This window comes from Cydia pomonella, chromosome 22 (genome assembly GCF_033807575.1).
Source record: "Cydia pomonella isolate Wapato2018A chromosome 22, ilCydPomo1, whole genome shotgun sequence".
Classification (NCBI taxonomy): Eukaryota; Metazoa; Arthropoda; class Insecta; order Lepidoptera; family Tortricidae; genus Cydia; species Cydia pomonella.
In genome coordinates, this window is record NC_084724.1 from 11,543,517 (window position 1) to 11,568,805 (window position 25,289).

The window sequence follows — 25,289 nt, forward strand, 5'->3', positions numbered from 1 at the left end:
TACATAAAGGGCTGAGTGCCAGTAGGGTTTATGGCGCTGTGATAATGATTCAACGAAGTATTTTAAATTTCACCGAAGTTGTAGCGGAGGTCTACGTTTTGACTCGGGCAATTTGCTTTCGTATGTCCAGATGTTCTCCTCTATAGGTCGCAATTCTCAACTGAATCTCGTGACATTTTGTAAGCAGGTTCAGTAGCTACATATAATGTATCCGTCGTTGTTTTTCGGAAAATATTCAAAATGGTGGAAATTGGCGTAAAGGACTTAAGTGTCATTACGGTCTATGGCACTTACAACCAATTGAGGTTCGCTGTGAAAATGGCTCAACGAAGTAAGTATATTTTTGTTATTACATGTTTTAAGGTTATCAATCTTATCGCGAGGTCTATATAGCTCACAGAGCCACTATTTTATTTTTCTTAAGCTACAGGTTTTTGATGCGTCCTTAAATTCCTCTCATTAGCCAGGTTTTATTAAGCAATATTCTCTACACGCAACTTCGTCTGCGTAAATATATCCCTCCCTATCCTAATAATACTAGGATTCGTATTTGAACCTTGTAATATTGCCATAATTTTTCACTAAAAACAAAACAACTTGATACTCGTTTTTGCATATTTTAATATGACTGCAATATATTTCATATTTAAGACAATAGATATATTATGTGTACACATAAAATATTCAACATTACACAACATTTTAAATGACTAACTACAATAAAATTATCGATTGTAACTTTACAAAATAAAGCGTTGAAATAAACCGCTAAAGAAAAGTGTAAGTACAAATTGCAATATCACAGATGCATAGAACCACAAACTTAATCGCCAATATCAATATATGTTCCGATAGATAACTCAGCTACGTTAACCATCTTATTTAGGATCACCAACAGACAATACATCAGAGAAAAAATAATCTGTAGCTTACATAACATTAAGGGTAGATGTTTGTCCAATTATAGGTATAACCTTTAACCTTTTGAACGGCAAGAACACCTAAAGGCGTCGTTACTAGTCATGTTCACAGCGCCAAGGTGTTATGATGGACGCTGTCAAAGTAACCTTCACACTTTCGAGTAAGGTTTATATTAGCTCGCTTGCGCCTGGAAACTTGGCGTTTGAGTGATGTTTGTGTTTATGACATAAAGCGTTCAAAAGGTTAAGGTGGCCATCGGATTACTAATGTACCGACGTTACTGCAGCGTTGAGAGAGCGTGTGGGGTGAACGCAGGTGAGGCTGCACTGTACACCATCTGCGGCAGCATTTCTACCGACTACATTACTTCAGAAAATGTCAAATGTTGAAGTCCAGGATGTTGAAATTTGCTACAACAATACAGCGGCATTAACACTGGTGCTGTCAAAATCCGAATGTAACCTTTATTGCTCCAACGCTGCAGCAATATCGCTGAAACAATAATACTGTTGTCGTCGTAATTATATATTATTTTGTGGTTCCACTGCAAATCAATGTGCCGCCAGAAGCGAAGATCACTGTCGCTCAATGATCACGCGCGGGCGTGTGCAGCTCACGCACCTGAAACATGACATAAGATATATTAGTCTTGTAGACTTTCAAAGATTTATCGCCAACTGTACTTTTCTTTCATTGATTGACTATACTTGGAGTCGATAATATAAACCGCCAAACACATCAATAGAGGCGCGCGGCTACAACCCAATATTAACCAATCAACTTCCGAGTCCGTGGATCAGGTTTACAATGACGCGCTGCATATGATAGGCGTGGCGATGAAAGGGTTTAAAAATGTTGGATGTTTGAAAAACTTTAAAGCGACTACGGGTTTTTCCATTAAGAAACTGCTCTTTTAAGTTTTAAAGTCGGTTAAAAAGCTAGGTTATGTGTCATTAAAACGAGTCTATTGACTACTTATTCACAAAAATCGACTCAGCGGAATACACTACACAAATATACCCACATACATTCATAGATACAGACCCGTACGAATTCATTCATGTCGTGGCCAGCAATGCCATTATAGAATTGATCACTTCATGATATCTAGATTTGACTTTTTCATGGTGTAGCCAACCGATCATTTCATGAAATGGTTGCCACATTATGAAATGATAAATTCTAACCTCTGGCCATGACACATAGGCACATACATATACTGCAAGAAGCCCTATCCCACGCTCGGCTAAAAAGAGGGTCGTATTTAGACGTTTCGTTCACCTGTCTGGCCAGCCACGCGATACCGTCGTGCAGCGTGGAGGCGTCGCGCGCGCTGGTGGCGCACACGTGCCAGGGCCGGTCCTGCACGCGCTCCAGGCACAGCGCCACGGCCAGCCGGTCCGGCGGCAGCGCGCCTGGCGCGTCCGACTTGTTGGCCAGCACTAGCAGCGGCACGCGCCGCGCGCTCATGTCCGGGTGCGCGAGCACGAGCTCTAGCTCTTCTCGGGCGACCACTGGAACGATATAAGAGACATTAGTGTTAGTTGGTGGAGGAAAGCCAGCATTATCATCGTATGATCTAGATACACGCGGAGCGCGCTCTCAGGACGAATTTTGTATTCTCTTGAGCGGCGGTGTCAATTGAGGTATGGAACCCTAAAAGGCATTGAAATTTTACAAATAATGAAATGTTCTAATTGGCGCACATGTTATACCAATATTGAAAATCAAACCGATAGAAACTTTAATTGTTGGAAACTTTATATTACGGATCTTGATACGGCCCTTATATCTTATCCCTAGACTAGAACAAGTTGTAAAGTCTGCATCAAATAGATGATGGTATAAGTGTCCAAATAAACGCTATATGTATATATAGTGGTCAATCATCGTCATTTGGAGGACGAAATTGCTGCTATTGACTGCCATGTCTTCGCTACCGATCATTACCCAACCGCACAACCCCTAGCCCGGTGATACCGTTTGAGCGGGGCGGGGTTTCGGGGCCGCGGTGAAGGCGACCAGTATCTTAGGCTGGCGTGTGCACCCTACTGTTAGGTTATATCTTGTTACCCTAGATATAAAGATATGTCGCGATATATTTCGCCTCATTGGCCGTCATTATCAATTTGACGCTGGCAGTATTACCAAGTCGCAGATGATCGGCGGCGTCAACAACGAAGATGAGTGCCTGCGCGCGCCTGTAGTGGCGCTCCCACAGCGCACGCGCTCGCGCCGCGCCCGACACATCCCATGCGCTGAACGACACTCCTCCACCTGCAAATATCAGCAGGGCTAGTTAGAAACTCCCCACACAAGTGTCTTTTGAGCGTTGGCTAGTTAGCGCTATGGAAAAAAGTGTCGCTGCGCAGTTGCGCCAACGTTGCGTCGAAGTATCTCTTCCTGACAAGACCAGCAATGTTTTGAGTGACCTTATTGCGATTTATGTAAATAAATATCACGGCAAATGTGGCAATACATTTAATATTCAACATCATAGGTCAAGAGAAAGTTATAATGAGACCATGAACTGGCATGATTTTGACGCCTGGGATTCGGAGAGGATAAATCTTTCCCCTATCTCGTTCCCAGAAGCGTGACAGGAAAAGGCCGAAAAACATTTCTGTTTCTTCCAAACATTTTTTAACTTACATAGGAATCATGCAGGCTATCTGGAACCAAGGGTATTCAAGGCGCTGCCATTGACCTCCATTATTCGACGGAAATAGGTCGAAAAAGTTCTTAAGTAGGCAAAAGGTTGCTCTTGACCCTTCAAGAGCCTTTGCCTTTTGCATTTGCAAAGGCCACCTAAATAATAAGACAAGATGCACAGGAATCATGAACATACTCTGAAAGTGCTCTATCTGCGGCGTAAGCCCGGCAGCCGGCGCGGGCGCGGGCGCAGCCCCCGTGGGGTCCGGAGGGCGCAGCGCCTTCAGCAGCGAGGTCTTGCCGGCGCGGTCCAGCCCCAACACCAGCACCGGCGCCGTCACGCGCGGCCGTCCACCCAACCAACTCGACACTTTCTCCATCAGCCCCATTGTGGCGTCTGGAATTGATGAAGTTGCAGTTATTTGATTACTTTTAAATTAATGACAATCCCGACATAACTAGAAAATGTAAGTACCTACCTAATAATATTTACATTACATATGGTGCTGTTTTTCCGCACTAGTGCGTAAATCAGCGAACGAAAAAAACATAGAAGACTAACGTCAAACAAAATATCAGCGTAAAAGTGGCCCCACTATTAAAACACGCAATACTAATAACGGACCAATTGCAACTCGCCAAAGTTCAGACGGGCTACCGCGAACCACGTTCGACGTGTTGCCTCTTTGTCGCACTTGTAATTTCGTACGTAAGTGTGACAGGGATGCAACACGTCGAACGTGGTTCGCGGTAGGCCCTCAGGTCTTGTTTTCATCGACGAAACTTCATTTGATCCACCGACGTAAAAAAAATCATTAACTTAAAAACAAACATTATTTTAGCGATAGAACAGCGTGGCTCCCATGAATCGTCTGTTCTTATGTCGCATTCGGCAGTTTGCCCCGGAACCTCCGAAACACGACACCCTTCGGCCAGAAGTCGGCGCACTTGATGGTCTCCTGCAGCGGTCGTGGAACGGTAATTACAACGCGTATGCCAAGCGTCATTTTTAATCGACTTTTAACGGGGAAAAGGCACCAATTTACGCAAAAAAACACAATAGGGTTAAAGTTTTTCAAACGTTTTTCTCGTACTGAGCGAAGGCCTTTTTTTATTTACTTCATACCTATGTGTGTTGTAAATACTTTTATCTATTCCAATAGTGCTCCGAAGTCAGTTTAAACACAGAACTCACCTGATACTTTTGAGATTTAAGAAGATAATTTCAGTTGATGAGGGTCACAGTCCTCGCGATAAAACTGATGCACAATGCAAAAGAAGTATCGAATGATATCGACAAAGAGCATATAATCACTGCGTTCTAGATATCGACTACTGGTTGCCAAGCAACGCGTGGCAAACATATACCCCCTTATTCATAAACGTGTACTAAAGTTACGATGCCGCTAATAATCGTTTGTCCCTTTCCGACATATTGGCATGATGGAAAGGGACAAACGATTATTAGCGGCATCGTAACTTATTACACGTTTATGAATAAGGGGGCTATAGTTTTATGGCAGTCACGGTGGCTTCAAGCAAAATGATAGAGAGTGCGGCTACCACTAGTTTTGACATAAGCATATTCGCTCACATCTACCAAAGATTGTAATGGAGAGGTAAAGTGTAAAGAAAAAATCTGCCTCATATTTTGACATCCAAAACAGGTGGCGCTGTATCTGTGCCCACACTGTTAACTGTCCATCGATGGACCTTATTACGAAGGCATAAGGTCCACCGATGGATAGCTAAGAGTGTTGCTGTTTGTACTGCGCCATAAGTTTTGCTGCCACTAAATTGTCAAAAGTGAACTTTTGATAATCCGAGTTACCGCAAAATGTACGAAGCCGTACAGCGCCATGTCGTTTACCTACCTGTTAAATTCGAAGCACGAAATTGTCTTAGATTTTACGCATCTTAATCAATGTATCTTTGAGTCTACGTAACTTACTTTCGATACATCTCGCTTGTATTAATATGCCAGTACGATCGAGATGCATATAAAGTTAAGTGGTCTGACCGAGATAAGTTGGCAGCGTTTTTGATAGCCTGTACAGTGCAGGTGTTGTTTTAAACGTCAAACTTCTATGATATTATGACGTTTGCTTAACACTTGCACTATGGAGTGTGGAATTAAAAGGAGTTTAATCACTTAAGTATGGTAGAACTGTTGCAAAAGTGTCCAGCTGTCAGCTATAAATAATAGTTCCAAATCTCTCCAGAGTAGCGCTAGAGTAGCTAAGAACCTAGGTGGTATTGACGGAGTGACGTGCGCTGTCTATGATTTAATATTTTATTCAAGTATTCTAGATATTGTAGCGCCACCTATTTAAGGTTTTTTGATGTCATTTTTTGGTCAGTTTTTGCCTTCCATAACTTGCACAGGCTAAGCTATCAAAATTGCTGCCAACTTAGCTTGATCTTACTCTATGGAAGGTAGAGGTAAGGAAAAAAATCTCCATATACCAAAAAGTGTCCGACAAAAAACCATAAATAGGTGGCGCTACAATACCTAGAATACTTGAGAAAAAATCTAATCATAGACAGCGCACTTCACTCCGTCAATAACGCCTAGGTTCTTAGCTACTCAAGCGCTACTCTGGAGAGAATTGGAACTATTATTTATAGCTGACAGCTGGTCACATTTGCAACAATTCTGCCTGAGAAGTTTCTGTTCCTTGCCTCTACCTTCCATATTGATAATCTTGGCTCTTGTGTCTGCAACTCATTTTTATCGGTGCCTAATACCATCGGTCATAATCGGCGGTCGAAATCGGCGAGCCAATTTGCGTTTGTGTCCGCACCAGCGAATGCTCCTGGTACCGGTTTTCTATGCAAATACAGTACCGGAACCGGGGATTCCTGGTTCCGCCATACATACTCAGTACCGGGAGTATTCCCTAGTCCTCACCATTTGATTTGATGAGATCATTTAATCAGATTGGTGAAAATTCTTCCCGTCTGGACTAGCCTTTATCTTACAATCGAATCTTGTGGGATCGGCGAGCCAATTTCATTTTTTTCCTTCACACCACCTGATTTGATCAGACAATGAATAGTACAATTCTTTTAAAAAAATCCTCTAAACCGGTTTAGTGTTGCCAGGTACGATAATTATCGTACATGTACGATTATAAGGGCTCCACTACGAAGTATGTTTTTTTTTTTTTTTTTTTTAGAAAACAAACAGCCTTTTACAAATATGTCTAAAGTAAATGAACTAAAAATAGGCCTAAAGTTTCCTACATTACTAAGAAAACTATTACATGGAAATGTAAATTACGCAATTATAAATTACCGGTTTAGTTGTGTGCTACATGCAAGTAAGTTAAGAAAACATACAAAAGTATGAAAAATATGACTGGAACCAAATTGATCAATGATTGATTGATTGATGTTCCGAGGAGATTATCGTACGGTACGCAAAAGTTTGATAATTTGAGCCCTTAGACGATACCACCTAAAAAGTATAGTATTTGAAGCATAATATGACACTTTTCTCCAAAATAAGTAAAAAATAACACCTTTTGGGGATTTGGCTCCTTGGTAGTCATCATAGATCTATTACAAAAATAGACAAATATAAAACTGATTTTGGCGAAATTTAGTCCAAAATGGGTTTTTCTTTGAATATATATTAGAAATTTAAACTTATGTTGCAAGAAATTTTTGGGGTACTGCCTTTTTGATAGGCGTACTATAATTTTTTCAACGGTACGATAATTTTGACACTGAAATACGATAAGTCGATAATTCTGTTCCGCTCAGCTGGCAACAATGCTTTATCTGTCAACTGTCAAACTCTTTTATCTGTTTACTGCATACATTTACATGTTTTTATTGATAATATTAATTGCTGTTTAAATTCAAAACTTTTCTTAGTAAATAATATGCATAATTAACCTGTTGAAATATGGCAGATCTCAAAATATGTAGGATATGTTTACGAACTGAGTGTAAAGTGTTCAAGATTGATCAATTTCAACTCAAATCTTATTATGAAGAAGTTATGGCATTAAAAGTAAGTATAATTCAACAAATTTATGTTGTACTTGTATAATATTCTCCTACAGTTAATAGTACTAATTCATTTGCTATCGAATTTTAATGTGTTCTATATGGATTGTTTTATGTGGTGATTTAGGTTATGAAAAAAATAAATTAAATTTTCTTCTTAAAAATCACTATCCTGTAAATTTTATTGACAGAAATATCAGAAAACAGATACAACAATAAAGAACATGTGTATTTAGGAGCTTAAAATATAGGGATTCGGAAATTTTATACCACGCCAGCTTGTCAAGGCTTTCTTAATTGCTTAAAAACTGATGAAAAAGTTGCATTTTATCCACAAGAGTGGTTAAGTAAATTGATGAAAATTTTGAGTTGTTTCCTTGTGTTGTCTGGTAGAATTTTCTTTTAAATGATGATTTTGAATGATAAATATTTAATAAAATTCATTTGGATTTGGTTTGATTTTGTTTGATGTTCAACAGTTAGTATTTTCGTCACATTGGTGTTGTGAAAAATTGTGTTTCACTTGAAGGCAAATGTTGTTTAACGTTTGTGCCCTGCAACCATCTCAACGATCATGATTCTGGTTCAATTTTGGACTCTTTCAATGGTGCGGCTATTAATATTAGCACTAGCATTTAACAACTTTCATCCTTTGTAAAACAAATGACTATAGGGACCGTGCACGTTGGAGGACCTGCCATCTTGTGGCCTGAATCGGAACAATAAACATGTACATTCACACGTCACGTGTTTTCTTGTGCATAGTAGGTTCTGCCATCTTGTGGGCTACATTGGAATAGTAAACATCACATTTACGCCTCGCGCCAAAAATCGGACGGCTCCTGTGGTGCCTCCTACAGTTCATGCACGCTCCCTATAGTCCAATCATTCAACAGGTAAATGACAATGATGTGCTGCCTCATTATTTCTGCTACGAATGTGCAACAATGCTGCACAAGTTCCACAAATTCAAGGAGAAGTGTTATTGCGGACAAAAAGCTCTCAGAGAAATATTATGGAGAGGCCCGGTAAGTATCAAACAAAATAAAGACCTAAATGTTTTCTGTTGGGAAAATTGGAATAGCGAATTAAATTGAAATCAAATAGAGTTAAATCTATATATGCTTATTTATTTAAACTTTATTGCACAAAGGCATATGTAAAAATAGGGGATGTAATAACAAAAGGCACTTTCTATCTGTCAACTATAGGGCCAAACAGAAATACTAAAAGTTGGCTTATGCTTCATGCCATTGCATGCCACTTTGTATTTTGTTGTGTATTAAAAAATCAAGTAAATTTACTGGCTTTTGAAGACTTGTTATCAGTAATTCAATAAATCAAAACATGTGTCCATTTTAGCTACTTTGGGGAACCAGTGTGCGGCACAAACATGTTACATAATTAGTACAAAAATTCTTGTCCCGCCTTTAGGCTTGCAGGGACATATTCTCAAATACTGTTATATTGGACTAATTTTTATCAGTATTTACTTTTATAGCCATTTTAGTATCCCATTCTTTAAAACTAGACACTGTTATTTGTTGTTGGAATGACATTCTATTTTGATTAATCCAAATCAGATTTTTCTTGGCAAATTTTTGTCTGGGTGGTTACAGGTTAATATACTTCTTACAATGTTATTTTAATAACTATTTTGTATATACATGGACTTTACAGATAACCTATGAAACCATTTATAAAATTGACCGAAATGCCCGACACTTACAATCATCTTTAGAAATAATGACTGTAACCGACCAAGTTCAATCATTCACTGTCATAGAACCTGAAGATGCGCCAGAAAACCAAAGAGATATAGAAAATACCACAATCTGTGCCAGCCATAAGACTGATTTAAGTCCAAATAGTCCGACATCAGTATTCATAGATATTAAGAAAGAAGTAATCAAGTTAGAGAATAAGAAAATAGATGAGCGAAGAAAGAGCAAAGACTTTGAACTTGACACTTGGAAGACTAAAAGCAGTAGACGCACGAGGTATCTGGATGCTAGTAATTGGAAGAAGTGTAGTATGACAGAAGAAGAGGCAGTTAAAGAGTTCAGGGAGAGGGCCGAGGATCCAAAGTATTTGAAAGCTAATCACAAATGTCAGGATTGCTTCAAGGGGTTTTCAAAAAAGGAAATGTTGAGTCGACATCTGCAGTTGAGACACAGTGAGGTAAGACTTCCAAGATAATAGTATTGAATATAAATAAATAAATATTATAGGACATTATTACACAAATTGACTAAGTCCCACAGTAAGCTCAATAAGGCTTGTGTTGAGGGTACTTAGACAACGATATATGTATATAATGTATAAATACTTAAATACATAGAAAACACCCATGACTCAGGAACAAATATCCATGCTCATCACACGAATAAATGCCCTTACCAGGATTTGAACCCGGGACCATCAGCTTCGTAGGCAAGGTCACTACCCACTAGGCCAGACCGGTCGTCAAAGTTAAAAATTGCGAGTTTGCTTTAAACATTTAATGTCTGTCAGTAGCCATGTCTGAACCAAGTCACGTAGTGGCAGCGTCACAGCTAAAAAGGCGTTTTTCACTAAGTTATAACAGAAACAAATTTACACAAGAATTGCCATTAACTCTAAAACAAAATAGATTTCAGGAAATTTTGTATGACATTTTAGTCTCTAAATGTGGTCAAGAACACACCTTTAAAATTTGTCAGGTTTAATTGGCCCACGCTGTAAATCTCTTCCTCAAACTTGTTGAAAAGAGATAGCAGCTTTTATAATGAAGTTGGAAGGAAGGTAGCCAAAGGAACTCCTCAATGAAAAAACACAAACTCATCCATTTTGGACACATTAAAAGTTTCAAGAAGTACTTGATTAGGAGGGTTCACACAGAGGCAATCTCCTCGCGCGCAAAACGGCCTGAGTAGACGTGCCTCGGCCGAGGCGGCGCGCTCATACGAGGAATACGCGCGTGCGTTTTCCTCTCCTGTGCGCGCCGCCCGGTTCTATGCTCTCCGCCCTATGCTCGCTCTGTGTGGACCCGCCTAATAAATAAATATTTTGTGACAAAATTACACAAATCAACCTAGCCCCAAATTAAGCAAAGCTTGTACTATGGGTACTAAGCGACGATATATATACGCCTACAAATAAATACATACTCATATCCATAGAAAACATCCATGACTCAGGAACAAATATCTGTGTTCATCACCCAAATAAATGCCCTTACCGAATTCGAAGCGGGGACCATTGGCTTTATGGGCAAAGTCACTACCCACTAGGCCAGACCGGTCGTCAAAATGTGAGAAATACTGACGGTGATGAGATGACATTATGTGTAATATAACACATTGCAGTCGCTGGGGCCGTTCTCATGCCGGCTGTGCCGCATGCGCTTCAAATGGGAGTCCCACCTGCGCGCGCACCTTCGCCAGCACTTCACCGAGTACCGCTGCCGCCGCTGCTCCTTCGTCTGCAACCTTGAGTGAGTTGGCTCAGACTATACCACTGATACATATTAATACATATGTCGCGGCTGCATGTTTCCTCCACGGTAGACGATATTCAAGTGGGAGTCGCACCTGCGCCAGCACTTCAATGAGTACCGCTGCCGCCGCTGCCCCTTCGTCTGCAACCTTGAGTGAGTTGGCTCTGACTATACCACCGATACATATTTTCACTTATCGCGGCTGCATGTTTCCTCCACGGCAGACGATCTTCTAGTGGGAGTCGCACCTGCACCAGCACTTCACCAAGTACCGCTGCCGCCGCTGCTCCTTCGTCTGCAACCTTGAGTGAGTTGGCTCTGACTATACCACCGATACATATTTTCACTTATCACGGCTGCATGTTTCCTCCACGGCAGACGATCTTCTAGTGGGAATCGCATCTGCACCAGCACTTCACCAAGTACCGCTGCCGCCGCTGCTCCTTCGTCTGCAACCTTGAGTGAGTTGGCTCTGACTATACCACCGATACATATTTTCACTTATCACGGCTGCATGTTTCCTCCACGGCAGACGATCTTCTAGTGGGAATCGCGTCTGCACCAGCACTTCACCAAGTACCGCTGCCGCCGCTGCCCCTTCGTCTGCAACCTTGAGTGAGTTCGCTCTGACTATACCACTGATACATATTTACATATATCGCGGCTGCATGTTTCCTCCACGGCAGACGATCTTCAAGTGGGAGTCGCACCTGCGCCAGCACTTCAATGAGTACCGCTGCCGGCGCTGCCCCTTCGTCTGCAACCTCGAGTGAGTTGGCTCTGACTATACCACTGATACATATTTACATATATCGCGGCTGCATGTTTCCTCCACGGCAGACGATCTTCAAGCGGGAGTCGCACCTGCGCCATAGAAGTCCGACCATGCTAAGTTTTCATACCAAGTTCTACTTCAAGTATGGCATTCCTATTAGTTTCCGAAGATTACCTTTCGGCAGATTTCGGCATAAAAATCATGTTTTGGCCGAAGGCTTAGTTTCGGCCAAAAATGTGCCGAAACTTTCGGCTGTGCCGAAACTTACAAAATTGCACTTTCAGATTGTAACATGTAAGTCGGGTGACAATGCAATATTATGGTACCATCAAGCTGATCTGATGATGGAGATAGGAGGTAGCCATAGGAACTTTGTGATAAAACAACGCAACCTAATTGTGTTTGAGGTTTTTAGAATTGTCTCGATGAATATTAGTTGCCTGTGGAAAAGAGTACAGTCAGCGATAAAAGCTTGTACCAAAAATGAAATTTTTGCCAAAAACTATTATATTTTTCCACAGAAATTCAGCTCTACTGCACGAAGAATATCACAGTGGAATAACAAGAAAATGTATTCATTGTGAAGAAGAATTCAGGTACCTAAAAAATATAGTATTAAATTATGTAACCGTAGATCATTCAATGTGAGCATTATGCCTTCTCCATTTTCTTTGTTGCATTGCATAATAGAAACAGTTAACAGAACATCAAAACGGAGAATATTCTGATACTTAATTTTTCTTTTTTTGTCGTATCCTCATAGCTGAGGGACCGAGCCCTCTTCACAAGTACTCTTCAAGCTGCACTATCTTGGGACCGCTGTATACTAACGTTTAAGTGGCTTTTGTCTTTTTTTGATAGTTAATTACGTATTAAATCATTTAATAACACAAATATTCAAATCACGGGGACCGTCTGACGACCGGTCTGGCCTAGTCGGTAGTGACCCTGCCTATGAAGCCGATGATCCTGGGTTCGAATCCCGGTAAGGACATTTATTTGTGTGATGAACACAGATATTTGTTCTTGATTCATGGGTGTTATATACATATCAGTATGTATATATATCATCTCATAGCACCCATAGTACAAGATTTGCTTAGTTTGGGGTTATGTCTATCTGTGTAATATTTATCTTATACCTTTAAACGAGCAATTTCTGTATACACCGTGTTTTTATTGAATTCCGTTAACTTCGGGGTATCGGCAAGTACGTTTAAGTAACTGTGGACCCGGGTACGTCCTTAAACTACGTCCACAAGAGAGGTATGGGCAATGTGAATGTCATCTCGCTCTGTGTGGTAGGGCACAGCACAGCGGATGTCATTCCAGATCTAGAACAGAGCCCAACTGGGGAAGTACCTCCACTTTACAGAAAATCGCAGCCAAATAACACTAGACCCTACTCATAGTGTTGTGTTCCTGCCGGTGAGTAAGGTTGCCAGAGCTCAACGAGGGGCGGGAGGGGGTTAGGGTCGGCAACGCGCATGTAACTCCACTGGAGTTGCAGGCGTACATGGGCTACGTATACTGCTTACCATCAGGCGGGCCGTATGCTTGTTTGCCACCGACGTAGTAAGTATAAAAAAAAACTTTTTTTAATTATTTTTTTAATTATTTTTATTTTTATAAAAAGTAATTTAATGTTGCATATAGCGTTGTTGTAACACGAGCATTACATTTAACTCAACCAAACAATTGAAAACTGTGACATATCAATGTCATTTCGAACATCGATCATCCGAGATAGTATTTACGTTTAGTAGCAAATGTACACACTCGTACTAAACACTAATCAATATGTAAACAGGCCTTAAGGCAAGTGAACACGCTCGTAAGGGCCTTATAAGATAAAAATAAATGATTGATTATCTCCTAAATGGAGTTAATTAGAATACCGGTGTCTTTGAGAAAGTTACTTAATTTAAGCTCAGGGATGTACCCTCGAGATTAACGAAAATCAAAAAAAAAACACGATGTAGGTATATATTTATATCTTTCGAGAATCTCGGAAACGGCTCTAACGATTTCGATGAAATCGGAAAAAACGGGTTTTCAGGGGCGAAAAATCGATGCAGCTAGGTCTTTTTTCTAGGAAAACGCGCATTTTTATTTTTTGTCCATGTTTTCCGAGCTCGGTCGCCCAGATATTTTATTTATATTCAAGACGGCTCGATCGATTTAGACAGATTGTCAGTAACCGTGGTTGCAGACACGCGTCGACGTACTACACGCACCTGCGCACGGCGCACCGCAGCGCGCACGTGTGCGCGGCGTGCGGCGCGTCCTTCGTGAGCGCGGCCGGCCTGCGCCAGCACGCGCAGCTCAAACACAAACACGACGGTGTTGTGAGTAAAGGGCATTACTTTTATAGTTTTTACTTCTTAAACTAAGGTTGTCCGAAAAATCCATTTAGTTTTGTGTTTAAAACCACAAACGGGAGGCACCATTAAGAGAAGGTCCCGGCCCTATATTATTGTTGATGTCATTATTATTTCTATATCGCTCGCGCATAATTATATTGCAGTAAATAGGACTGCGAGCAGGGTAGCAATATAATTATGCGCCTGCCATAGAGATGGAACAGGTATGTCAGTACGAAATTCATCGTGCTGAGCGTCCTTTCTTTACAGTTCGAGGATAGCGGTGACGACTCGGAGGTGGAAACGTACTGCGAGCGCTGCGACATCCGCTTCGAGACCCCGAAGGCCTTCGAGGAGCACAAGTTCCACTCCGTGCTGCACTCGGAGGGCGTCGAGTGAGTATGGAACAGTTCTCGGACAGTAGACTCGGAAATGGAGTACTGCGAGCGCTGCGATATCCGCTTCGCGATCCCGAAGGCCTTCGAGGAGCACAAGTTCCACTCCGCGCTGCACTCGGAGGGCGTCGAGTGAGTATGGAACAGTTCTCAGATAGTAGACTCGGAGGTGAAGTACCGCAAGCTGCGACATACGCTTCGAGACCCCGAAGGCATTCGACGAGCACAAGTTCCACTCCGTGCTGCACTCTGAGGGCGTCGAGTGAGTATTGGACAGTTCTCGGACAGTGGACTCGGAGGTGGAGTACTGCGAGCTGTGACATCCGCTTCGAGACCCCGAAGGCCTTCGAGGAACACAAGTTCCACTCCGCGCTGCACTCGGAGGGCGTTGAGTGAGTATGGAACAGTTCTCAGATAGTAGACTCGGAGGTGAAGTACTGCAAGCTGCGACATCCGCTTTGAGACCCCGAAGGCATTCGAGGAGCACAAGTTCCACTCTGTGCTGCACTCGGAGGGCGTCGAGTGAGTATGGAACAGTTCTCGGACAGTAGACTCAGAGGTGGAGCACTGCGAACTGTGACATCCGCTTCGAGACCCCGAAGGCATTCGAGGAGCACAAGTTCCACTCTGTGCTGCACTCGGAGGGCGTCGAGTGAGTATGGAACAGTTCTCGGACAGTAGACTCGGAGGTGGAGTACTGCCAGCGCTGCGACATCCGCTTCGAGACCCCGAAGGCCTTCGAGGAGCACAAGTTCCACTCTGTGCTGCACTCGGAGGGCGTCGAGTGAGTATGGAACAGTTCTCGGACAGTAGACTCGGAAATGGAGTACTGCGAGCGCTGCGACATCCGCTTCGAGACCCCGAAGGCCTTCGAGGAACACAAGTTCCACTTTGTACTGCACTCGGAGGGCGTCGAGTGAGTGTGCAACATTTCTCGGACAGTAGACTCGGAGTTGGAGTACTGCGAGCGCTGCGACAACCGCTTCGAGACCCCGAAGGCCTTCGAGTAGCACAAGTTCCACTCTGAGCTGCACTCGGAGGGCGTCTAGTGAGTATGGAACAGTTCTCAGATAGTAGACTCGGAGGTGAAGTACTGCAAGCTGCGACATCCGCTTTGAGACCCCGAAGGCATTCGAGGAGCACAAGTTCCACTCTGTGCTGCACTCGGAGGGCGTCGAGTGAGTATGGACCAGTTCTCGGACAGTAGACTCAGAGGTGGAGCACTGCGAACTGTCACATCCGCTTCGAGACCCCGAAGGCATTCGAGGAGCACAAGTTCCACTCTGTGCTGCACTCGGAGGGCGTCGAGTAAGTATGGAACAGTTCTCGGACAGTAGACTCGGAAATGGAGTACTGCGAGCGCTGCGACATCCGCTTCGAGACTCCGAAGGCCTTCGAGGAGCACAAGTTCCACTCCGTGCTGCACTCGGAGGGCGTCGAGTGAGTACTGTTGACGACTTGCTCTTTCTCGGCCTCTGCAATAATGTACTATTTCTGCTAAGCGACCGGGAGCCAAACCTAATTTTATTTTATTCTGTTGCAGGCATGAATTGCAAGACGAGATTGCAATACCTAGAAAAGTCCTCGGCAAACGACTTCGGGCTAAAGTAAGTATCGTTACATTTTCCTTCCACGGGAAAGTTAAGATTTTAATAGTCTATATACAGACGGACTTTAATCGTTGAGCCATTTAGGGTTTACTTTACATTGGACATTTCATACCGTTAGTATTGCAAACCAAACTAGCTTGAACCCTAAATGTCCCAACAATTTAAAGTCCGTGACTGTACTCTTCTTCTTCTCCTGAACTTTTTTCCCATCATCTGGGGTCAGCTCTCCTTGTCTGTCTTTTCCATTTTTCTCTATCCTGCGCTGTTGCTGCGTCCATCTTGGTCTCCCCAGATCTCTGGACCGTCGTCAGCCAGGTGGCGGGGGGTCTTCAGTGGCGACGCGTCGTGGTGGGTAGGCTCACGGCTACGGTTACCATGTGGTCTGTATATGACCATAAAGTCTGTGACTGGACAGTCAAAGAATTTGATTACCGTACCATTTCGTACCTTCTCACAGTGACAATCAATATGAAAGTCGCTAGGGACCTCATACTATTATAACTGTGACAAGGTACGAAATGGTACTGAAGTTGAATTCCTTGACCGTATGTAGATGTGTTTCACTGTAGCGTCAATATTTCTGAACCGACTGTAAATGAAGGGTCAATCGATCCTTTTTTATGCTACAGATGAAATAGGTTAAGTTTTGTTTAACCGATTTTGAAAGAGAACTACGTTTTTTACGAGTATCAGTGGAAAAATTAACCATACGTACGTTTAAGATGAGAGGCTTATTATTTGATCAAGATAATATCTTAACATTGTCTTGTTGCAGATAACAAAAGAATTGAGGAAGAGGTAATGAATTATATTTAAATATATATTTCTTCAAACTGAAACATTTACATACAACATATGCAATGTACAGTCAACCAATTTGATTCCTAGGCCACTATAGAACCATGCCATAATGACTTCTACGACAGTGCTTATTGAGTGATGCGTGTCAAGTATCTAGTAGTTAAAGCGACAAGGTTCTATAGTGGCCTAGGATTCTAATTAGTTGACTGTACCTAATCTTTTTAGATATATTCATATCATTTCAAATTAACTATATGGCGTTTGCAAGTATTCATTTCTGCATGACTAATTAAGTAATTACTGTACGGCCACGTCTGAAAATATCGATACGAAAAAAGTGCCAAAAATATATATACACGACTATTGCCCATATATTAAGGTAGTGTATACATATTTTTGTCACATTTTTCGTATCGTTATTTTCAGACGTGACTGTACCGAAAACCGGACTCGAGCGTGCTATCGACAAGAAATGTTCATACGATAGTTTCCTATTCATTACTTGTCTAGGATAACAAATGTCATAATCATAATCAGTGATCGGAACTATGGGAGTAAAACTTTAACAAAACTTGTTAAGCGGACATAAAATAGTGCATACACCCCTAAAAATATTCATGTCCATAGGGATAGGCATAGTATAGTACTTACAGCCATAAAAATATTTACATTCATAGATATTCGAATATTTTAAGGCTATAAGCACTCTTTTTACGTCCGCTTGATAAGTTTTGTTAAAGTTTTACTCCCATAGTTCCGATCACTGGTCATAATCGCTTGTATTTGGCGTACTTTGTAAAATGTATATTCCGGCTAAGATAAGTCGGCAATGAAATAATATAGCAGCACCATCCTAAATGTCTTATCTCCTTCTTCCTCGCGTTGTCCCGGCATTTGCCACGGCTCATGGGAGCCTGGGGTCCGCTTGACAACTAATCCCAAGATTTGGCGTAGGCACTAGTTTTTACGAAAGCGACTGCCATCAGACCTTCCAACCCAGAGGATAAACTAGGCCTTGTTGGGATTAGTCCGGTTTCCTCACGATGTTTTCCTTCACCGAAAAGCGACTGGTAAATATCAAATGATATTTCGTACATAAGTTCCGAAAAACTCATTGGTACGAGCCGGGGTTTGAACCCGCGACCTCCGGATTGCAAGTCGCACGCTCTTGCCGCTAGGCCATCAGCGCTTCATCCTAAATGTCTGATATTATAATAGAAAGTTTTACGTTCGTGTCGTCATATTTCATTTCTGCGTTGAATGTTGCAGAGAACCGGAAGAAGAGCAGATTACCGCTTCAGACACGAAACGTCGGAAAAAGATGAAAAGAAAACGTCGGAAACCTACCACATGTCATCAGGTAAATACCACTTTCACCATATTTTTACTTGTGTTTTTTCATCACAATCAACCGTCCTACTAGTAGACAAGGTTTTATATGATGACAAATCCATACAAACCATATCATCACTATTGATGGCGTTTACTTGGTTATATATAATTACAGTGAGACACCTCATTCGGTTCTCGTATATTTCTTTTATCCTAATGAATGTTTTAATTATACGGAATTTTGACTCTTAGAGACTCTATACATCTCTAAGGATAATTTGATAAAAGTCATTTAGTTCTGACATTTAGAGATATTTACACCTCTAAATAATTCTAGTTTTTTTATTATTATTTTAGTTATTTTTTGTAATTGTATCTTATACTTAATTGTTGATGTGCTTGTTTTTGTTTGTATGTAAATTCCATGTTGACGTGTAAAAGTGCCCTTGTGGCCTATTTGCTGAATAAATGTTGAAGTTGAAGGTCATCATTATTGGTGATATTTTAGTTGGTTGGTTTGGTTTCATGAAAGTGAGTGAGTTCAACCTAGAGCAGGAAAGTAGGAAATGTCTGACTGTCTGGCTTACTTATTTACTCCTCGATTACTTAACAATTTTCTCATATCAAAATAATCTCTTCGAAGCATATTTTCGCAAATAAAAATTGGCCGTGACCAGTGTTGAAAATTCTCGAGGCGAGAAATCTCGAGAAATTTGTCCTTCGTCGAGACGGGAATAAAATACACAATGCCTCGAGAACTCGAGAAATAAATCTCTTGTGATAAAATACGAGTTATAAGACGTGATGTGTCGTGATTAGAGTTAGCACTCTATTACATATACACACAGACATATTTTGACAGAAGGAACCGAGACTCCTAGCCACAGCAACTCGGTATTTGGAGTCGATCTCCATACCCTCGACTACACCGTCCTAATATTAGTGTTATTAGTCATTTATATAGTATATAGTAGTAATACAATAATTTGTTATATTTATAAAGTTTATCTGTTTCGTATAGTGTTGTCTTGTTAAACTAAGTTCAATGTATAGTAACTTACATGCTTGGTATATCTGTTAGTGTAAGTTAGTTAATAAATAAACAATAAATAATTACTTCTTCTCTATGACGTTACAATCACGAATATTTTTTGATTTTTAGTGTGGTAAACACTTCGAGACACAAACAGCGTGTATGCAACACCACCTACGTCATCACCCGCGCACCTCCTTCTACCCCGACGCCGAGCGGCACATCTGTGAGATCTGTGGCGCCTCTCTCGCGGTAACTATATAAACACCCCTATAATGGAACAGGCACCAGTAATGGAATGTTGTTGTTGTCCTAAAGCACCCCAGAGGTGCAAAGGGCCTTCACAAGCTCGCGCCACGCCTTCCTATCTTCAGCTCGTCTTCTGGCCTCGCTCCAGCTCAACCCGACCGCTCGTAACTCTCTTAGGACAGACCGTTGCGAAGAGTGTACAGGACGCCCGGAGCCACGGCTTCCGTCCGGTGGTTTCCACGCTAAAGCTATGGTAGCATTATTCGTTTCCCCTCTTCGAATAGTATGTCCTATCCATCTCCATTTCCGTGTCGCAATTTCTTCCAGTAAATGGTATAGACAAATCCAGTAAAACAAGTATTTACTATCAGTTTTTAATCGCTGGCAACATTTTACCATAAACAAGAGCCAAAGAGCTGCTAAGTTTAATTTTTCATTGATATTTGTTACATTTAAAATGAATGGCGCCATACATTCCATGACTGGAGCAAAAAAAAACACAGTTTTAATTTGTTAATTATATTGAAACCAATTGCAGTAGCTTTCATTGAATACATAGAAAACATAAAGGACTAATTGGACATTCAACTTTTAAAGCGTTAAGCGGTAGAAATTTTACAGGTGTCGGTGAAATATCAAAAACACTCAAAATTTTCTCTTAAATGTTCCATGATTGGTGCCGTTAACATAGTGACTCGGTAAGATCACCTCGTGAACCTCTATCACCCCCATGGGCCCCAAGACTCCGCCGTTTTGAATATTTTCGAACAACTGAATTTACAAAAAAAAAAACTACGAACCGGCGCTTACAAAATTTCACGAGAATCGATTGAGAAATGTGACCTGTAGAAGAGAACGGGTCTCTATTGTTTCCCATAAAGTTTTCACCCTTAAATGCATGATTTTTTTTCTTTTTGCCTGATATTAATATGTGTTACATCATTGTTTACTGATTCTGGGAAAAATAATAAAAAAACTAAAACATCGATTTTCACTGCTAAATCAATGTTAGAATTTACATAGACTAAATCATATTTTTGTAAATATATAATTTTCAGTAAGAGATAAATGAAAAATCTTACTACTACCAGAAAGGTCCACTATTATGATAAAGATTATAAATATAAAATAATTGCTGACCCCGAATTATCTGCCTAAATCACATACTAAAAATCACCAACGTTTCCAGATTTTCCAAATTTTCCGCCATTTCGTCTTAAAACTAATGTAATTTTTTTAAACTAAAAATACTGCGCAAATTTGAATAAAACATCTGAAAGTGTATTAATTTAGGATCAAAATAATTATAAAGGACTAAATCAACTTTATCTAATTATGCATAAAATTATATTTGTTGTGTAGGCTGCATAATTACATATCACTATGCATTTAAGGGTTAAGTTATAATGTATTGTTTGTCCGCATTTTCGTTAGTCATAACTTGGTTTTTCTCAGAAACGCGTAACTTTTCAGGATTTCCATAAAACAAACCTAACCTAACCTATCTATAGGATAACCTTACGAAAATCCTGAGAAGTTAACGGTTTCAGAATTATGACTAATGATAATTTAACAATTATGATTTTCAATAGTTATGTCGAACAAAGGGATCCGGAGGAGAACAGCCGGACGTACAGTCACGTCTGAAAATATCGATACCGACAAAGTGCCAAAAATATGTATACACGACCTTATTGCCCATATATTAAGGTAGTGTATACATATTTTTGGCACTTTGTCCGTATCGATATTTTCAGACGTGACTGTACCAAATCAAACTTTACCCAGGCTGACACGGGCTTCCTTCGCCAGCTTCGCGCCTGCACGGTCAACTACGACCACATGATGAACTTTTCACCCATTACTGAAAACTGCGGATTGGTTTTATTGATATCCCAGCGAATTCTGTTTAAATAAATATATAAAATAATATATAAATATGATAAGACATTATTACACAAATTGGCTAAGCCCCACAGTAAGCTCAAGAAGGCTTGTGTTTGTTTTAATTTGACGACCGGTTTGGCCTAGTGGGTAGTGACCCTGCCCACGAAGCTGATGGTCCCGGGTTCAAATCCTGGTAAGGGCATTTATTCGTGTGATGAGCATGGATATTTGTTCCTGAGTCATGGGTGTTTTCTATGTATTTAAGTATTTATAAATATTTATATATTATATATATCGTTGTCTAAGTACCTTCAACACAAGCCTTATTGAGCTTACTGTGGGACTTAGTCAATTTGTGTAATAATGTCCTATAATAATATTTATTTATTATTTAGTCAAGATTTTGAAAATTTTGTATGACTTATATTCGACCGTAGAACCAAAATTTCAAAACCCTCAATAGTTTAGGCTCAGGCCTATTTTGATGAATGAGGTGCTCATCGATTCGTATTTAGAGTCTAGATAGCATAGACTGTTTATAGTTTAATATTTTCGTCCTCTCACAGCAAAAAAAATATGCGATTTGTTGTCAGCCGGGCAGCGTGGCGGTGCACCAAAATATGCACACGCGGAGCACCGTGTTCCCGTGCGACAGCTGCGGCCGCCAGTTCCACTCCAGCGTCGGCCTCAAGCGCCATCTAGTGGTAATCTAACAAAAGTCCAATATCATTGTGCCCTTCGCTTTGCTTCCCGTTATTGCAGGTGATCACATAACAAATATCAAATTTAAAAAAAAAATGTTTGATATTTGATATTCAATTAATTTTTGGAACGAAGTTCCTTATCGCACGGTACGGACTTGGCGGATGGGAACTAGGTGAAAAAAAGTGTAAGAATTTTCCGTCACGACCATTTCTTAACAACAAAAAGTAAACTACTTACTTTACTACTTACTGGTAGTTTATTTCCTCATATGTGGATGTGAAAAGCAGTACGTTCCTTTCTTAACTTCGTTCCAACCGAGTGTTCCACGACACACACATTTTTTATTTATTTGAATTATTTGATCTCACTATTACAGACACACACGGGTGAAAAGCCGTTCCAGTGCAGCCTGTGCGACAAGCGCTTTACGCAGAGCAACAGCATGAAGCTGCACTACCGCACCTTCCACCTCAAGCAGCCCTACCCAAAAAGGTATGTCAACTAGTGAGCTGTAGACCAGTGCAGCTGCGACAAGCGCTTCACGCAGAGAAACAGCATGAAGCTGCACTACCGCACTTTCCACCTCAAGCAGCCCTACCCAAAGAGGTATGTCAACTAGTGAGCTATAGACCAGTGAAGCTGCACTACCGCACCTTCCACCTCAAGCAGCCCTACCCAAAGAGGTATGTCAACTAGTGAGCATTAGACCAGTGCAGCTGCGACAAGCGCTTCACGCAGAGCAACAGCATGAAGCTGCACTACCGCACCTTCCACCTCAAGCAGCCCTACCCAAAGAGGTATGTCAACTAGTGAGCTATAGACCAGTGCAGCTGCGACAAAGCGCTTCACGCAGAGCAACAGCATGAAGCTGCACTACCGCACCTTCCACCTCAAGCAGCCCTACCCAAAGAGGTATGTCAACTAGTGAGCTATAGACCAGTGTAGCTGCGCCAAGCGCTTCACGCAGAGCAACAGCATGAAGCTGCACTACCGCACCTTCCACCTCAAGCAGCCCTACCCAAAGAGGTACGTGAACGAGCTGTAGACCAGTGCAGCTGCGACAAGCTTCACGCAGAGCAACAGCATGAAGTTGCACTACCGCACCTTCCACCTTAAGCAGCCCTACCCAAAGAGGTAAGACAACTAGTTAGCTGTAAACTAGTGCAGCTGCGACAAGCGCTTCACGCAGAGCAACAGCATGAAGCTGCACTACCGCACCTTCCACCTCAAGCAGCCCTACCCAAAGAGGTACGTGAACGAGCTGTAGACCAGTGCAGCTGCGACAAGCTTCACGCAGAGCAACAGCATGAAGCTGCACTACCGCACCTTCCACCTTAAGCAGCCCTACCCAAAGAGGTACGTGAACGAGCTGTAGACCAGTGCAGCTGCGACAAGCTTCACGCAGAGCAACAGCATGAAGCTGCACTACCGCACCTTCCACCTTAAGCAGCCCTACCCAAAGAGGTAAGACCTAGTTAGCTGTAAACTAGTGCAGCTGCGACAAGCGCTTCACGCAGAGCAACAGCATGAAGCTGCACTACCGCACCTTCCATCTCAAGCAGTGTATAAATATTTGTGGCACGTTTTTCGTATCGATATTTTCAGACGAGTCCGTGCCTTCATGTATTATGCAATAAATAAAAAATTGGCTGTAGAAATACTTCAAAATTCTCTTGTTTTCTTTGGCCTCATACAATAAGTATCAATACAGGAACAGACGAAAGAAGAAACAAGAAGAGGCCCCTGAGACCGTAGACCTGGAGTCCAACTCGTCGAGCCTGCCGTCGCCGGGGCCGGGGCCGGGGCCGGGGCCGGGGCCGGGGGGGCCGGGGCCGGGGCCGGGGGGGCCGGGGCCGGGGCCGGGGGGGCCGGGGCCGGGGCCGGCGGCCGGCGCGCCGCCGCAGCCCGCCGCGCGGCCCGTGCCGGCGCCGGCGGAGCCCCCGCACGACCACGTGCACTACCTCACACTTGACTAGATTTTTTGAAGTGAAAACTTCTTTAGCGGCGCTGTGCACTTGTGATGGGAAACATTTATACGCAGTGAAGTGAACAAAAGTGTGACGCACCTTAAAATTACATCTTTTAGAGACCAAAAGTCTTCGACAACGCCGGCTTCCGACCCGTCGTGAGAAGCCCAAGCGATATCTTACCGTACAAATCTTTCTGCCATTTTTTGCGGGGGGAAACGTGCACACAGTCGCACTTCTCACTCACTACATACAAATTCCAATCTGTAATGACGACACAAATACATAGAAAATGACACGTCAAAGACAAATCTTGCACACCTCGATCTCTTTTTGTGTACGGACGAGTCACAACATGCACCGCCATAGGCACAGTTGTGCCAATGCTTTGGCAGAGGGGAAATAGTATGAATGCCGTCTCCCTTCCCTATGTTGCTCGAAGCCAAAAGTGAAGAATATTTATTAATTAAGGTGTTGTAAATCATTATATCGCTTTATGTTATTAAGGAGGCACAATTTGTTATTTCCTTTAAGTTAACCCTTTGAACGCCAAGAGCCACTAAAGTGGTCGTGTGCTGTAGTGCCTACCACGCCAACGACCACTGAAAGGATCATAGCAGATGCTGTCAAAGCAATTTTACTGTTCACAGATAAGGTTTAAATTCGTTTCTCACTAGTTGAGATGTTGGAGTGTATGCCACATTTTGATGCGAGAGAGAAAGCGTTCAAAAGGTTAAATTGTATTGGTATTAACGAAACTTACGCATTATTGAACATAATATCATTATTATGCAGTAGTTTCCCGGGCAAGTGAATACGTAAACATGTAAAATATGCTTGTTATCATGGTAAACACTTAATTTATTATTATTTTTAAGTACTGACATTATTTTTTTGACGTGACATTTAATATAAGGTTTTTACAAAACATTCGGTTATTATTTCATTACACTCTAAACTAAAACACATCGTGCTCGGATTACCGTTTATATTTAAGAGGCAACAGGAGTGGTCATTTCTCCATACAAACGTACTCGACTGTTTCCTACATGGTTTTTGAAGGTAGAGTAATGATTTTTTCAACAGAGATTATTTGTATCTCCT

At 41.7% G+C, this 25,289-nt stretch overlaps 2 protein-coding genes across 5 annotated transcripts; one reads left to right on the forward strand and one right to left on the reverse strand.

Moving 5' to 3' along the window:
* Positions 1–601: 601 nt before the first annotated feature.
* On the reverse strand, positions 602–4,923 carry LOC133530220 (ADP-ribosylation factor-like protein 6). Its single transcript, XM_061868088.1, has 5 exons — positions 4,769–4,923; positions 3,770–3,970; positions 3,070–3,198; positions 2,203–2,435; positions 602–1,542 (listed from the first exon to the last, which is right to left on the reverse strand). The coding sequence occupies exons 2-5, from the start codon at positions 3,960–3,962 to the stop codon at positions 1,507–1,509; spliced, it is 591 nt and encodes a 196-aa protein (XP_061724072.1). The 5' UTR covers positions 3,963–3,970; positions 4,769–4,923; the 3' UTR covers positions 602–1,506.
* A 2,456-nt stretch (positions 4,924–7,379) lies between these two features.
* On the forward strand, positions 7,380–24,695 carry LOC133530284 (zinc finger protein 91-like). Of its 4 annotated transcripts, XM_061868169.1 has the most exons (15): positions 7,380–7,594; positions 8,487–8,618; positions 9,271–9,771; positions 10,938–11,065; positions 12,365–12,439; positions 14,056–14,191; positions 14,477–14,601; positions 16,145–16,208; positions 16,987–17,009; positions 18,282–18,372; positions 19,507–19,629; positions 22,107–22,217; positions 22,595–22,629; positions 23,386–23,466; positions 23,930–24,695. In XM_061868169.1, exons 1-15 carry the CDS (start codon positions 7,487–7,489, stop codon positions 24,192–24,194), a joined length of 1,998 nt encoding a protein of 665 aa, XP_061724153.1. In that variant the 5' UTR covers positions 7,380–7,486; the 3' UTR covers positions 24,195–24,695. The 4 variants fall into 4 exon arrangements, with proteins under 4 accessions (XP_061724153.1, XP_061724155.1, XP_061724154.1 ...); XM_061868171.1 differs by lacking the exons at positions 23,386–23,466; positions 23,930–24,695 and adding an exon at positions 22,935–23,363 and having other exon boundaries at positions 7,381–7,594; XM_061868172.1 differs by lacking the exon at positions 7,380–7,594 and having other exon boundaries at positions 9,377–9,771.
* Positions 24,696–25,289: the final 594 nt, after the last annotated feature.

Coding starts and splice junctions, on each gene's coding strand:
- LOC133530284 (XM_061868169.1), top strand. CDS start 7,487: ATGGCAGATCTCAAAATATGTAGGATATGTTTACGAACTGAGTGTAAA. Junction 7,595..8,486: donor AAGAAGTTATGGCATTAAAA/GTAAGTATAATT, acceptor ATCATTCAACAG/GTAAATGACAATGATGTGCT. Junction 23,467..23,929: donor AAGCAGCCCTACCCAAAGAG/GTACGTGAACGA, acceptor GTATCAATACAG/GAACAGACGAAAGAAGAAAC.
- LOC133530220 (XM_061868088.1), bottom strand. CDS start 3,962: ATGGGGCTGATGGAGAAAGTGTCGAGTTGGTTGGGTGGACGGCCGCGC. Junction 3,199..3,769: donor GCAGATAGAGCACTTTCAGA/GTATGTTCATGA, acceptor TGATATTTGCAG/GTGGAGGAGTGTCGTTCAGC. Junction 2,436..3,069: donor CGCCGATCATCTGCGACTTG/GTAATACTGCCA, acceptor ATATCGTTCCAG/TGGTCGCCCGAGAAGAGCTA.